Genomic DNA, 14,984 nt, shown 5'->3' with positions numbered 1-14,984 from the left:
AACTAACTTAAGTTCCTGAATATTTATTGCTGACCTGGAACACTACAGAGTGCTGGGCCCCAGTTTTGCTCGGAAGCCCGCGGCTAGAGTTATCGCCGGTTGAAGTGCAAATACCATGGCTGCGTAGTCTTGATTGCATCTCATGTCTCTTTAATTCACCACCAGATAGTCTTTGCCTTTTTATCTCACTCTTACAGATTCGTTTTCATTCCTGCTTTCTCCTTTTATCACAGTTTTTCTGTCTTTTTCTTAACACTTCCTTCCCCATTGTGTATTTTACTCTCTCTTGGTCAGGATCAAAGTCTCATGAGGAAAAGGAGGTGCCCGCCCCCACATGCAACCACCGGCTCAAATTAAGCACTGGATGCCCAGCTAAATCATTTTGGGAATTACCTGGTAGACACGTTTGACTCTTCTGAGTCGGTTGACAAAGAAATTACACTTTTTTTTACATAATGTCTGATTAGGGCCAAATGATGGATTGTGTGATCTTTAACTATGCTGTATTTGCAGTGCCATTAAATATTTCCATTGTGAAGTGACTGGCCTACACAAGGACTGCTGCCTTGCCGTTTCCAGGGGAGTGCTGTCATTTGACAATTTTCAGCAACCGCCAATAAAGATGTTGTTCTCATACAGTCGATACTGTGTGTCAGAAGATGACAATCATTTTTCTTCAAATCGTCCTCAAATACCTGTCAGGCTGCTGGAATTCTACCACACAAGACTGAACAATCCACTGTGATGGATCACCTTTTTTTCACTTTATTAACAGTAGAAACTCTCCATTATTGGACAAAGGAGGGACACTTCTTGTGGACACAGCTGCTAAAAAACACCAAAGTTTGCCAAATTATTGGCTTACCCGTGTACACCACCCAAACATACTCCAGCCCCACCAATGCATGACTTTTGAAGCAAGCACTTGTCCTGATGCTGATGGTATTTCTTAACAATCTGTTGGTATGCAGAAAAGAAAAGCTAGGCATGCGCATCGGATGGCTTAGAATTCATTGTAAAACTACAAAACAATCAATGAAAAAATCCTACCTTTACCGCTAGTGCTGTACATTGGTATCATATATAAATTTTTAATTGTTTGATTCTTTTAAAACGGGTTATTCTTTACACTCTCCACGAAAGCATGCAAAAAGAAAGGGAAACATATTAAGAACTTATTGCAACATTTCTTTTTATAACACAAAGTACCCCATCATTTAGCAATTTAATTACTTGTAATATTTAAAATATCAGTTACACACATTTTAGACTTATAGGCAACCCCCTATATTGGGACCTGACTGGCTACAGCTGTGTGAAGCTAGTGCAGCTGCAGGTCTGTGTCCTACCTGTAAGTCATGGATGGTAAATGGGTCTTCGTAGATATACGCCGCGTCGGCTCCAGCAGACAGGCCAGCCATGGTGGCAAGGTACCCACAGTACCCTCCCATCGTCTCGATTATGAACACTCTCCGCTTGGTGCCGGCTGCAGACTGCTTGATGCGGTCACAGGTCTGACAAAAACACAGGCCGGAAAAATTAAATTCTCGTCAAGTTTCTAATACTTTTTTTGCATTTTGATGCCTTATTTATTCTCCCCTAATAATCACTTCATGATTGCTTATTTGAGACTAAGTGCTAATACATTACTTTTTCCACATCCCCATTTCTGTCTTCAACCCAAAGTTCGATCCTATATGATACAAGTCAAATCCCTTGTACTAATCCGAACCAAGGGAAACTATACATTACTGTCCAGTTCCTCATCTTTCCTCTGTCCTTGATTTTCATTGGTTTGTCAAGAACAAAGCTAATCGGTGTAGTTGGGCATATTCAATATTGGCCAATTTACAATGATTTTTCTGCCTACCGTGATCAAAAGTCAAACTGTATTCAGAACTGATGGGCGACTCACAAAGCCAGTTTTACATCTTGGGTTGTCACGTATGTGTACAAAATGATTCCCCTAGCTGGTCATTTTGTAAATAAATGGCACCCACACGTGAATATTCGCAAAGATTTAAAATGCATGTTCCACACTAATATGGAACTCCAAATTCATACTTTAATGCTCCTGATGTGCAGTAACAGCAGGGTTATCAGATGCGGGCGGCCGAGGGGCCGCTATTCCCCGCACCTTATGCTTTTTCAGGTCCCTGTGCTCATGCTAAGTTTATATATGGGTTTAAATAGAAAGCCTGCCCTGATTATCAATTATGACAATGCTAACATGAGCAATACCACTAAATGAGTCAGTGATGTTTCTGGACTCACTACCTATACTTTGCTAAACATTTTCTGTAAACTTGGACACCTATAGGAGGTCCCATTTATTTGTTGACCCCGCCCCACATAAATGTGCGAGAGTAAAAGGATGGAATTGCACCAGTATTCCACAATTTTATAGGAAGTACAGGGAAGTAAAGATTTCTCACGAAAAATCACTTTCAACTCGCTTGCGGATAGTCTGCGATACTTATAAAAGTGTTCACTCCACTGGGCGTGTTCAGTTGAGGACTTAGATGGGTCACATGCATTGCCTCATTAATATGACGTGAATGTCCCATGTGTATGCTTCTCTATGCTTCCTTTAGATGCAGAGAGAACTACGTTAGTTACTCTTGGTAATGCTCTTGCTAGTGTATAATCTGTTTAAATGCAGATTTCTCACCCTGTGATTCTCTCCAGGCACCAGAGTGGATTTGAAAACTCTTGCACTAGCTCCTGTGCACCAAAACAACGTATTACTGGCTTCCTTTGAGACGCACACCTCTGTACACGACAACACGAAGCTGCATAAAGATGCACTTCCTGCGCACTGACACCAGTTTAATTCTTATTTATTTCTGCAGAGACATGGAGTGTAGCCGATAGTAATAATTGCAACTGGCAGTGTGCTAAATCTAACGTAGAGCCTTATTAAATCCTGAAAGACCATTTAACAGGACAGGGAGTATCCACCGAAAGAGCATTACTGACGGTAAGTAACTTATTCTTCTGATGTTTATTTCTGGATGCAAATTCTTCGCCATGTGTATCGAAACCAGAGCAAACACTTCTGCATTGAGATGGCTCTGAGGAAAGTTTTGCAGAATTGAGTGGGCAACATGATCCTCCCTACAGACTTGTCAATCTATGGAGTACTGCCTGATGAAAGTAAGGACAGTGAATGATTGGGAGATATACAAAACCAAAATGCCTTAGCCAGGGCAGAAGTCATGGCTTTTGCTCTGGTGGAATGAGCTCAAAGGCCCGCAGAAGGATCCTCTTTGGTCAACACACCTTTTTATTTTTATTTTTATTTTTTTTTTTTTGGATTAAAGACTTTTATTCAGATTTACAAGTCAGTACACCGCTATTTAGCCAACAACCCGGAGGCAGGCAGCATCTGTATTTTCAATTCGACCTCATTATGTGGTCATACATTTGTACATAACTTCCAATACGGCTTTGTGCATTATAATAATAGAGAAGAAAAACTATAAAACAAACATTCATAACTAAACCAACATAGTTCTGTGTTGTGGTACGTCTAATTGTTTCGTACTTGCAGTGTCTTGTCACCTTTACCGGAGTGAGTCTGGTAGGTCGCAGCAAGGTAAGGGTTGGGGAGGTGGGGGGGAAGGGGAGCCATCTCAATGGGCAAGCCACACCTGGCCTCTCATCCATACGTCCATAAGTGGTCACATTGCTAGGAGTTTGTTGGAAAGGCGACCCCAGGGGAGACAGAAGGTGTCTGACTGTCCGCCCCGAGACCCACCTCTCTTTTTGGAACAGGCCGAGCGCCGTAGGGAGGCCTCCTTGGCGAGGCTGCTCTCCTACAATCGTAACAGCCGAGCAATCACACTACTTACAGATAGACGCCACACAGGAAGGATATTCACAAGAATCTTTATATAAGTAATCAAAGCAAGTTCATGGCAGGATAGCGGGCAAGGATCGAGGGATCCGTAAAGTCGTGGTCTCGGGGAAAGGGGGTAGCGGGACAGTCTTGGCACCCACTGGTGCGTGGATAGTTCAAGGGGTCAGGCCGCGACAGCGTCAGCAGGGCCTCGAGGGTGGTTCAGCTTGGTCAGGCCGCGACAGCGTCAGCAGGGCCTCGAAGATAGTTCAGCGTGGTCAGGCCGCGACAGCGTCAGCAGGGCCTCGAAGATAGTTCAGCTTGGTCAGGCCGCGACAGCGTCAGCAGGGCCTCGAAGGTGGTTCAGCTTGGTCAGGCCGCGACAGCGTCAGCAGGGCCTCGAAGGTGGTTCAGCTTGGTCAGGCCGCGACAGCGTCAGCAGGGCCTCGAAGGTGGTTCAGCTTGGTCAGGCCGCGACAGCGTCAGCAGGGCCTCGAAGGTGGTTCAGCTTGGTCAGGCCGCGACAGCGTCAGCAGGGCCTCGAAGGTTCCAGGTGCAAGAGTTCGGATCAGGATCAGCCGCTACGAGGTCAGCAGGGCTTCGACTCCAGATACAACTACCGTCCTAATCCAGGGCTGGCCCAGATATAGGACTGGAGGGCTTTGATGTCCGGACCCTCGCGCCTGGGGGTCAGAGGGGCCGGGATGAAGGTGTCCAGACACCCAGCAGGGGGGTGGAGCCAGCGCCCAGGGAGGCTGGAGGGCGATTGATACCAGGCGTCCGGGGGCGGCTGGAGGCCCATCGAAACTCTCCTCCTCCGGGATCTTGTCGAGTGGCCACTTTACCACCTAGGAGGTTCTTGGTGCCTCAATGTCGGGGCTTTGCTGGGGCCGGGGCCGGGGATGGCTGCGGCCACGTGTTCGGGTCGTGATGGCCCCGAGATGGAGTCGGCCGGAAAGGGTGGCCTGGTCAGGTTGCCAGGCTGGCAGCGTTGGCGAGCAGGTTCCGCCGGGGTACCAGGGAGGGGTTGTAGATGGCCGGGGAGGCTGCTCTCGCCGATGGTTTCGTGAATGTGCGTGTCAGGGGGGTCGATAGTAGGTAAATGGAGGGCCGATGTCGTCCTGGGCCCTCCATGCGGAAGGGGTCGGACCACGCCACGAGGCCGTGTCCAACACACGTCCCCTCCAGCTGAAGGCGGGGAGAGTCACCCATCTTCCTGGGGGCTCTCTTCGTCGAGGCGGAAAAACCGGGACAGGCCATCAGCGTTGGCGTGGTCGCTGCCAGGGCGATGCTCCACAGTGAAATCCATGCCTTGGAGGGAGATGGACCATCGCAACAGTTTCGGATTTTCGCCACGCATCTGCATCAGCCACCTTAAGGGCCGGTGGTCAGTCTGCACCCGGAAGTGGGTGCCGAAGAGGTAGGGCCTGAGTTTCTTGAGGGCCCACACGACCGCGAAGGCCTCTCTCTCGATGGTGCTCCATCGCTGTTCTCGGGCCAGCAGCCGCCGGCTGATGAAGGCCACAGGATGGTCAGTTCCCTCGGAGTCAATTTGCGACAGGACCGCCCCGATGCTGTGTTCCGAGGCGTCGGTCTGGACCACAAACTCTCGGCTGTAGTCGGGGGCCTGGAGCACAGGGGCGGTACACATGGCTGCTTTCAAGGTCTCGAAGGCGCGCTGACACGCGGGTGTCCACTGCACTTTCTGGGGCCGGTTCTTCGAGGTCAGTTCCGTGAGGGGCCCAACAATGCTCCCATAGTTCTTGATAAAACGCCGATAGTACCCAGTGAGCCCCAGGAAGGCCCGGACGGCGGTCTGGTTGACCGGGGGCTCCCAGGCTACGATGGCGTCGATCTTGGGTTGGAGGGGAGCCACTTGGCCGCTCCCCACTTGGTGTCCCAGATAGGTCACGGACCCTTGGCCTATCTGGCATTTGCTGGCCTTCACAGTTAGCCCGGCCCGGCGGAGGGCTGTCAGGACTTCCCAGAGGTGTTTCAGGTGCTCGGCCCAGTGGAGGCTGTAGACCGCAATGTCGTCTAGGTAGGCGGCACTGAAGTCTTCTAGCCCCGCCAGTACTTTGTTTACTAGTCTCTGGAAGGTGGCCGGGGCGTTTTTCATGCCGAAGGGCATCACTTTGAACTGGAAGTGGCCGTCGGGTGTGGAGAAGGCTGATCGCTCCTGGGCGCCAGGGGTGAGGCCGATCTGCCAATACCCGGCGGTGAGGTCGAAGGTACTGAGGTACTTGGCGACCCCCAGGCGGTCGATCAGTTCATCGGCCCGGGGGATGGGATGTGCGTCGGTTCTTGTAACAGCATTCAGTCCCCGGTAGTCGACGCAAAACCGGAGTTCTGGCGGGGTACCAGATGCGGCGGCCTTGGGGACCAGGACAACTGGGCTGGCCCAGGGACTGTCGGAGGGTTCGACCACCCCCAGGGCCAGCATCTTGGTAACTTCCGTCTGGATGCAGGCCCGAACTCGGTCGGGGACCCGGTAGGCCCGGTGTCGTACTGGCTGATTGTCCCCGGTGTCGACATCGTGGACACACCATTGTGTAACCCCGGAGGTGAGGGAGAACAGATCTGTGAATTGTCCCAACAGTTCTTGGCAGTCTCGGCGCTGTGCGGGGGTCAGGTCGGGAGAGAGAGAGATCCCTTCGACGGAGCCGTCCTTCTCAGTGCACTTTAGGAGGTCGGGCAAGGGCTCGGAGTCGTCTTCGATCCCATCGTCGGTAGCTAGCAGCAGGCTCAGTTCTGTGCGGGCGAAATGAGGTTTGAGCCGGTTGGCGTGCAGAACCCGGAGGGGGTTCCGAGGAGACTCCATGTCCACGAGGTACGTGACGGGGCTCTTGCGCTTGATCACCTTGAAGGGCCCCGACCATTTGTCCTGGAGGGCACAGGGTACGACCGGGGACATGACCCAGACCCGCTGGCCTGGCTCGAACTCGATGGAGGAGGAGTTCTGGTCATACCAGCGTTTCATGTCCTCCTGACTGGCCTCCAGGTAGGCCTCCGCAAGGGCCCGGAACTTCCGAGTCTGGTTTCGGAGGGTCAGGAGGTACCGGTAGACATCAGGTGGTGCGTCTTGGACTGTATTTTCCCAGCCTTCTTTGACCAGGCTGAGCGGACCTCGGACAGGGTGTCCGTACAAGAGTTCAAAGGGGCTGAACCCCAGGGATTTCTGGGGTACCTCCCTATAGGCAAACAGGAGGCAGGGCAGCAGGACATCCCATTTGCGTCGCAGTGGCTCTTCTAGGCCCTGGATGATCCCCTTGAGAGTCCGGTTGAACCGCTCCACAAGTCCATTCCCTTGGGGATGATACGGGGTGGTGAACTTATATGTGACCCCGCACTGTTGCCACAGGGACCGCATATACTTCGATATAAAGTTGGTGCCCCGATCGCTCACGACCTCTCGGGGGAATCCTACTCGGGAGAAGATCCCCATCAGGGCTCGCCCCACCACGGGAGCGGTGATGGTTCTGAGGGGGATGGCCTCAGGATAGCGGGTGGCGTGGTCCACCAGGACAAGTATGAAGCGATGCCCTTGCGAGGTTTGAGGGTCCAGGGGCCCCACAATGTCTATTCCCACTCGCTCGAAGGGGGTGGTCACTACTGGAAAAGGTTGGAGCGGGGCCTTCACCTTCCCCCCGCTCTTTCCGCTGGCTTGGCATGTCGGGCAGGTGCGGCAGTGGTTGTGTACATCGTTGCGCATTTTGGGCCAGTAAAAATGGGTCACCAGGCGGCTGTAAGTTTTGACCTGCCCCAGGTGCCCGGCGAGGGGCACATCGTGCGCCAGGTTCAAAAGGAAGTCTCTGAATCGTAGGGGAACCACTAGCACTCGGCTGGCCCCCAGCTCGGCAATTTTCTGTTCACTGTATAGGAGGTCGTGGTCCCAGTAGACCCAGTGGGACCCTGAGGTGTCCCCGGTAGCTTGGGCAGCGGCTTGTTGGCGGGTCCCCTCGAGGGAAGGGCAGGTCTTCTGTTCCTGCCGAAACTGTTCTCGGGTGGGATCACCCTCTTGGCGCCATTGGGCGAGTTCGGGGATGTCGCTGAGCTCATGGTGGTCTCCGGGCTCCGATGGCCTGGTCTCGGAGTCACATTCTTCATGGATGGCAGGGGGTGGTGGCTCGGGCCACTCCGGCTCTTCGGTCGGGGCGGCCTCGGTCGCTGCCGGGGCTCGGGCCGCCATAGATCGGGTCGTCGCACAGACCCACTCGGGTAGTCCCATCATTCCTAGGTGCTCTCTCCGCTCGACTTGGGCCCAGGGAGAGCTCTCGAGGTCGTTCCCAAGGAGGCAGTCCACGGGGGCGTCGTCCCGGACGGTCACCTTGAGGGTGCCCGACACTCCCCCCCATTCGAAGGGGATTCGGGCCATCTGGCATAGAGTTTCAGAGTTGTCGGCGGCCCTCACGGGGCATCGTACGTTCGGGATGATCTGTTCGGGGGTCACCAAGTGGCAGCGGACGGCCGTCACACTGGCTCCCGTGTCTCCGAGGGCTTCGGTCCGTCGTCCATTGATGTGTACCCACTATCGGTATTTTCGAGTGTTGCTCGGTAGCGGGGTCTGGGGGACCAGGTCTCTATTGCCCAGGCAGGCTAGGGCCATGGCGGCCGGTTCATACTCGGTTTGATCTTCCTCGTAGACCTCTACGTCTTCTTCTCCCTCCTCTCCCAGGGCTGCAGCCGCGAACTGGCGGGTCGGAGGCCCAGTGGGGCCAGGGCGCTGGTTCATGGGGCAGAGGGGGTCATTGGCATAGTGACTGGTCCGCTGGCATCTGTGGCAAGTAATGTTCGGGTGGGGCCCCGGCCGTGCTGGGGGGGTCCCTCCTCTGATCAGGGACGGCGAAGTGTTATTCGGGGGGGACCCCTGAGGGGGGCCCCGGCCCGGGGCCGGCGGGAAGCTTCGGCTCTGGTTCTGTCCTCCTCCGCCTCCACGCTGGCGGGGGTGCCCCCGGCCGCCCGGTCCTGTTTCTCCTATCGGTGTTCGGGGGACCCGGGTGCTTACCCATCGATCCGCCTCGACGGCGAGTTTCCGGAGCTCGGTTAGCTTGCTGTCGAGTAGATGCTGTCTGAGCTCCACAAAGCAGTTGTTGGAGAGGTGCTCCCAAACGATGAGGTCGAACAGCTGCTCGTAGGTGGATACTTTGCTGCCCTTTATCCATCCTTCCAGGGCCCTGCTATAAAAGTTCACGTACTCGACCCACGTGGTACCGGGGATTTTCTTGCAGTCTCTGAATCTCTGCCGGTACATCTCGGGGGTGAGGCCATACCGGACGAGCAGGGCATCCTTCATGTGGTCATAGGAGGACATTACGTCGTCGGCCAGCTCCAGCAGGGTGTCTCTTCCTTCGCTGACGAATCTCCCCCATAAGCCGGCACCCCAGTCTTTTCGCGGAATGCGGTGCGCGGTCATGGCAACTTCGTACGCCTTGAACCATTGCTGGATATCGTCATTCTTGTAGTACTCCTTGACGATATCCTTCGGGATGTGGACCTTTGGGTCGGTAGGAGGTGGAGGGTTCCGGGCTACCGCGGCGCCAGCCTCCTCGAGTTTGGCTTTGATCTCTAGTTCTTTGAGGCCACGCTCGTGTTCGTATGCGAGTTTTTTTTCTTCCAATTCTCTTTGCCGCCGCCTTTCTTCCAGATCTCCCTCTAATCGCAGTTGTTCAAGGGCCATTTTCTTTTCTGCTAATTGGAGTTCTCCGTCCAGCCGGAGTCGGGCGAGCTCTAGTTCATGGAGCCGACTCCTCTCTCGCTCCCGGGCGTCTTCTTGGGAGAGGCCCGGGTCCCTGTTGGCGGTTCTTTCCTCTATGGGGGCTATGACGGTACTCACGGGTACTTCTCGGACAATGTCATCGTTCGTTTGGGGTGGGGTCTCTCTGGTCTCCACCCAGGTTTGCAGCGCTTCTTTGAAATCGTCCTTTGTGCTTAGTCCGGTGGTAGCGATACCCAAGTCTTTGCAAAATTGTTTAAGTTCTTTATGGGTATACTCGTCTAACAGGTCTTTCTGGAATTCTGCAGTGGTTCCGGCTTCCTTAGTAGTCATCGTGGCTGTGGGTCTCTGTCAGTAGTGACGTGTTACTCGCTGTACGATTTGCGCGGGCTCGGATCCCGTCGCTTGCCACCAATGTTGGAAAGGCGACCCCAGGGGAGACAGAAGTTGTCTGACTGTCCGCCCCGAGACCCACCTCTCTTTTTGGAACAGGCCGAGCGCCGTAGGGAGGCCTCCTTGGCGAGGCTGCTCTCCTACAATCGTAACAGCCGAGCAATCACACTACTTACAGATAGACGCCACACAGGAAGGATATTCACAAGAATCTTTATATAAGTAATCAAAGCAAGTTCATGGCAGGATAGCGGGCAAGGATCGAGGGATCCGTAAAGTCGTGGTCTCGGGGAAAGGGGGTAGCGGGACAGTCTTGGCACCCACTGGTGCGTGGATAGTTCAAGGGGTCAGGCCACGACAGCGTCAGCAGGGCCTCGAGGGTGGTTCAGCTTGGTCAGGCCGCGACAGCGTCAGCAGGGCCTCGAAGATAGTTCAGCGTGGTCAGGCCGCGACAGCGTCAGCAGGGCCTCGAAGATAGTTCAGCTTGGTCAGGCCGCGACAGCGTCAGCAGGGCCTCGAAGGTGGTTCAGCTTGGTCAGGCTGCGACAGCGTCAGCAGGGCCTCGAAGGTGGTTCAGCTTGGTCAGGCCGCGACAGCGTCAGCAGGGCCTCGAAGGTGGTTCAGCTTGGTCAGGCCGCGACAGCGTCAGCAGGGCCTCGAAGGTGGTTCAGCTTGGTCAAGCCGCGACAGCGTCAGCAGGGCCTCGAAGGTGGTTCAGCTTGGTCAGGCCGCGACAGCGTCAGCAGGGCCTCGAAGGTTCCAGGTGCAAGAGTTCGGATCAGGATCAGCCGCTACGAGGTCAGCAGGGCTTCGACTCCAGATACAACTCCCGTCCTAATCCAGGGCTGGCCCAGATATAGGACTGGAGGGCTTTGATGTCCGGACCCTCGCGCCTGGGGGTCAGAGGGGCCGGGAGGAAGGTGTCCAGACACCCAGCAGGGGGGTGGAGCCAGCGCCCAGGGAGGCTGGAGGGCGATTGATACCAGGCGTCCGGGGGCGGCTGGAGGCCCATCGAAACTCTCCTTCTCCGGGATCTTGTCGAGTGGCCACTTTACCACCTAGGAGGATCTTGGTGCCTCAATGTCGGGGCTTTGCTGGGGCCGGGGATGGCTGCGGCCACGTGTTTCAGGTCGTGATGGCCCCGAGATGGAGTCGGCCGGAAAGGGTGGCCTGGTCAGGTTGCCAGGCTGGCAGCGTTGGCGAGCAGGTTCCGCCGGGGTACCAGGGAGGGGTTGTAGATGGCCGGGGAGGCTGCTCTCGCCGATGGTTTCGTGAATGTGCGTGTCAGGGGGGTCGATAGTAGGTAAATGGAGGGCCGATGTCGTCCTGGGCCCTCCATGCGGAAGGGGTCGGACCACGCCACGAGGCCGTGTCCAACAGAGTTATTCTCATTCAATCACCTCGCCAGTCAATCCCCAGTTCACTAAGCACCTGGTCACATCAGGCAGTCTCCCACGTTTCAGCTCCAGTCTATCGTAGTACTTTCATGCCTACCTCATGACCGTATCTACCCATCCTCGTCTACAACAGTCAACCAGGCTGTCAAGGGTTGCCAAATATCAGTAGGCCTAGATCGCAGCGGTAGAAGTTCCCCATATGTAGTTAATTGATCACGACAATATAGGGCAGAGTTAATCCAGCCCTTCACCCCTGGAGCTGCCCCTTGTTTCCAATGTAGTGCAATCTGCCTCTTCGCCAAGAGGAGCAACATAGCGGCCAATTTCCGTGAGGCTCGGGGTATAGCGGCCACCAATCCCAGCAGAGCCACCAGTGGATCAGGAGGCAACTGTTCTTCTATTATGTGTCCCAGTTTCATGAACACCTCTACCCAGTATTGCTGCACGGGAGGACACGTCCATGTGATGTGAAAGAAGGTTGCATCTATAGCACCACAGCGCCAACACCGGGACTCGGCCAACAACCCCATTTTGAAGAGCTGCGCTGGCGTGCGATAAGTTCTGTGCAGAAAATTAAAGTGTATTAGTCTCAGCCTGTAATTGGGCGATAGATTTTCAAGTTGGCTGCAGCAGAACGTCCATTGGTTATCTGTTATGCTTAGACCCATCTCCGTTTCCCACTGCGTTTTTGAACCGGGTCGCGTCCATGGCGCCGTGTTCTGTGTTGCCCTATAGATCCTGGTAATCAGTTTGTTCGGGGATTTGTTCACTAGCACCTCTTCCAGTGCTGAGAGCGCTGGCGGCGCCGCTGGGAACGTCGGGTATCTCGCCTTGCATGCCGCTCGAAGTTGATAATAGAGTAGCAACTCAGATGCTGTAGGCGTGTCCGAAACACAGATGTCACCCAGTTCCACAAATGTGTCGTCCGGGTATAAGTCACTCGCGACCAGAAGTCCGCACTGGCGCGCCCTTTCGGTTATCGCCGCGTCCTGCAAAGGGCCTAGTAACGGGTTACCGCCCAGTGGCATAGACGGCGCATATAGTTCAGTGACGTTCGCCCGTTTTGCTATGTTTTGCCACGCCCATCTAACTGTCTCCACGGTGTTCACATCTTCCGATGTGCGTTTATAATTTTGGTAGACCGTTGTGTTCAAAGGAGTGGGTGCCGAAACGTCCTTTTCAATTGCCACATGTGGTTGATATGGGACCGGGTGTTGCCAGAAGTGCAGGTATTGGGCCTGAGCGCAATACGCATATAGCACAATGTCCGGGGCCGCCAGTCCACCTTGTCGAAAAGGCAGCGTCAATACCTTCCACTGCACTCTCGGCTGTTTTCCCGCCCATACCAGATCCAAAAGCGCAGATCGCACGCGTTTGAAGAAGGATAAGGTTAGTGGCAAGGGTATGTTTGCAAATAAGTATAGGAATTTGGGCAGTACAACCATTTTGGTTATGGCTATGCGGCCCGTCATTGACAGCGGTAAGGTGACCCATTTCCTCACCTTGGTCTCTAGCCAGTCCACTGCCTTGCCGTAATTCAGTAGCCATAATTCTTGAACCGAGCAGCTAATGTGGACACCCAAGTATGTTACCTCCTCCTCTACCCAGGTAATGGGGAATTCGGTAGAGCATTCCGCCGTTCCGTCCGTCAACGGAAGCATCGAGGACTTAGTCCAATTTATGGTAATGCCAGTCAGGCCACCATATCGCACTAGTTCCCCCATGAGGGGGTCAAAATTGTCGGCCGGGTTTTGCATAAAGATCGTCATGTCATCTGCATATAAGGACACCAATAATCCTCTGGAGGTGAAGCCTATACTTCGCTGGGTGTGGTGTTGCCTGAGTCTCGCCGCGAGCGGTTCTATGGCAATGGCGAACAGTAATGGCGACAATGGGCAGCCCTGCCTGGTCCCTCTAGTGATATGTATAGGCTGCGAGATCTTTCCATTGACTTTTACTCGTGCCATAGGACAGTTGTAGAGGATGCATATTTTCTGAATAAATAGTTTACTGAATCCCATTCTGGTGAACAGAGCTTGTAGGAATTTCCATTCGAGGGAGTCAAATGCCTTGGTGGCATCTAACAAGGCAGCAGTTGCCTGGACTTTGGGGTCTAGGTAATGAAGTAGTCCAAATAATGTGCGTAAGTTGTGCGAGGTAGATCTACCTGCCACAAATCCCCATTGATCAGATAGCGCTATCTGGGGCAGCATCGGCGTCAGGCGTTCCGCCAGTAGTTTAGCATAAATTTTGGCATCTAGATTTATCAGTGAGAGTGCCCTATAGGAATCTGGCCTCGTGGGATCCTTGTTTGGCTTTAGGAGCGTTATTATCATGGCCTCTCGGAGCGACGGGGGAAGGCACCCAGTGTCAATTGCTTCCATGTACATCCTATGCAGCCTAGGGACAATGCTGTCAGTGTACTCTTTATAGAATGACGCCGTAAGACCATCGGGTCCCGGCGCCTTACCGGAAGGCATGCCGGCTATTGTCATTCGTATGTCATCCTGTGTTAATGGCAAGTCCATATATTCACGTGCACCGTTGTTGAACCAAGCTAGTGCATTTGTGTCCGGTACTCCGTTATCACCTCATCTTTCGGTTGTATTTTGGAGGTGTATAAGTCCTCGTAATAGGTGGGCATAGTGTGCAAGATATCATCCGGAGTCCTGACAGATTCGCCAGTGTCAGTGACGAGTTCCAAAATATATTCCGCACCTCTGGGCTTACGAAGCATAGCGGCCAGCGTCTTCCCAGGACGGTCCCCCTCTCCATATCTCCGGGCCTGAGCATATTTATGCAAGTATTTCACCTCCCTTTCAGCTTCCTCCTGATACTGCGTGAGTTTGGTCCTGAACGCCGCCCTATTACTAGCAGTGGGCGACCCAGTAATCTCAGCCTCTAGAGCCGCCAACTCCCTCTCCAGCGTGTCCAATGTGTTCCTGATGGACCTGAGTACTCCCGTTTTTAGAGCCATACAGTGTCCCCTAGTCACCACCTTGCAGGCTTCCCAAAGCGTGCCAGGCGAGTCCACAGTCCCTTCGTTTAACTCAAAGAATTCTTCCAGTTTCTCTCTTAGTTCTTCTTTAAACACCTGGTCTAGTAAGGCCTGTGACGGGAATCGCCAGCTGAATGGTTGTGCGTACTGAGCGGGAGTGGCCAGTGTCACACCCACGGGCGCATGGTCCGATAGCGATCTCGGTAAGTGCACTGCCGTCAAAACCGAGGCATGTAGGTCCCTGGATAGCAGCCAGTAATCCAGTCTCGACCACGCGGCCCTATGAGCCGTCATGCAAGTACCCGCCCGCGCGTGGGGGTTCAATTGTCTCCAGGAGTCCACCAGGGACGCCTCCATGATAATGCTTCCCAGTGCCTCAGCCGCCCTCGGGTGGTGTTCGCGGGCAGCGCCCCGTCGATCTAATACGTCAGACAGCACTACATTGAAATCACCCGCCCACAGGATCGCAGCATCGCTAAAGGGACGCATTTTCTCCCATAGTTTCTCATAAAAATCAGGATTATCATCATTCGGGCCATAAACATTCACCAGCAACAACTGGATTCCGCACAGCACTCCCAGAATCAATGTGTACCTCCCTTCTCCATCCTTCAGCACTCGTTGTGTCACCCAATGTAGGCC

General features: G+C 53.9%; 1 protein-coding gene across 2 annotated transcripts in view; it reads right to left on the bottom strand.

Moving 5' to 3' along the window:
• LOC144830473 (ATP-dependent 6-phosphofructokinase, muscle type-like) overlaps window positions 1-14,984 on the bottom strand; it is a 409,256-nt gene that overhangs the window by 59,591 nt on the left and 334,681 nt on the right. For both annotated transcript variants that reach the window (XM_078688915.1, XM_078688914.1), the window contains exon 18: window positions 1,350-1,514. In XM_078688915.1, coding sequence (XP_078545041.1) covers window positions 1,350-1,514 — 165 coding nt within the window. The remainder of the gene's footprint in view (window positions 1-1,349; window positions 1,515-14,984) is intronic.

Source organism: Lissotriton helveticus, chromosome 1_1 (assembly GCF_964261635.1).
Source record: "Lissotriton helveticus chromosome 1_1, aLisHel1.1, whole genome shotgun sequence".
Classification (NCBI taxonomy): domain Eukaryota; kingdom Metazoa; phylum Chordata; class Amphibia; order Caudata; family Salamandridae; genus Lissotriton; species Lissotriton helveticus.
Note: the sequence above shows the minus strand (reverse complement) of the source record. Positions and strands in the feature narration are given on the sequence as shown.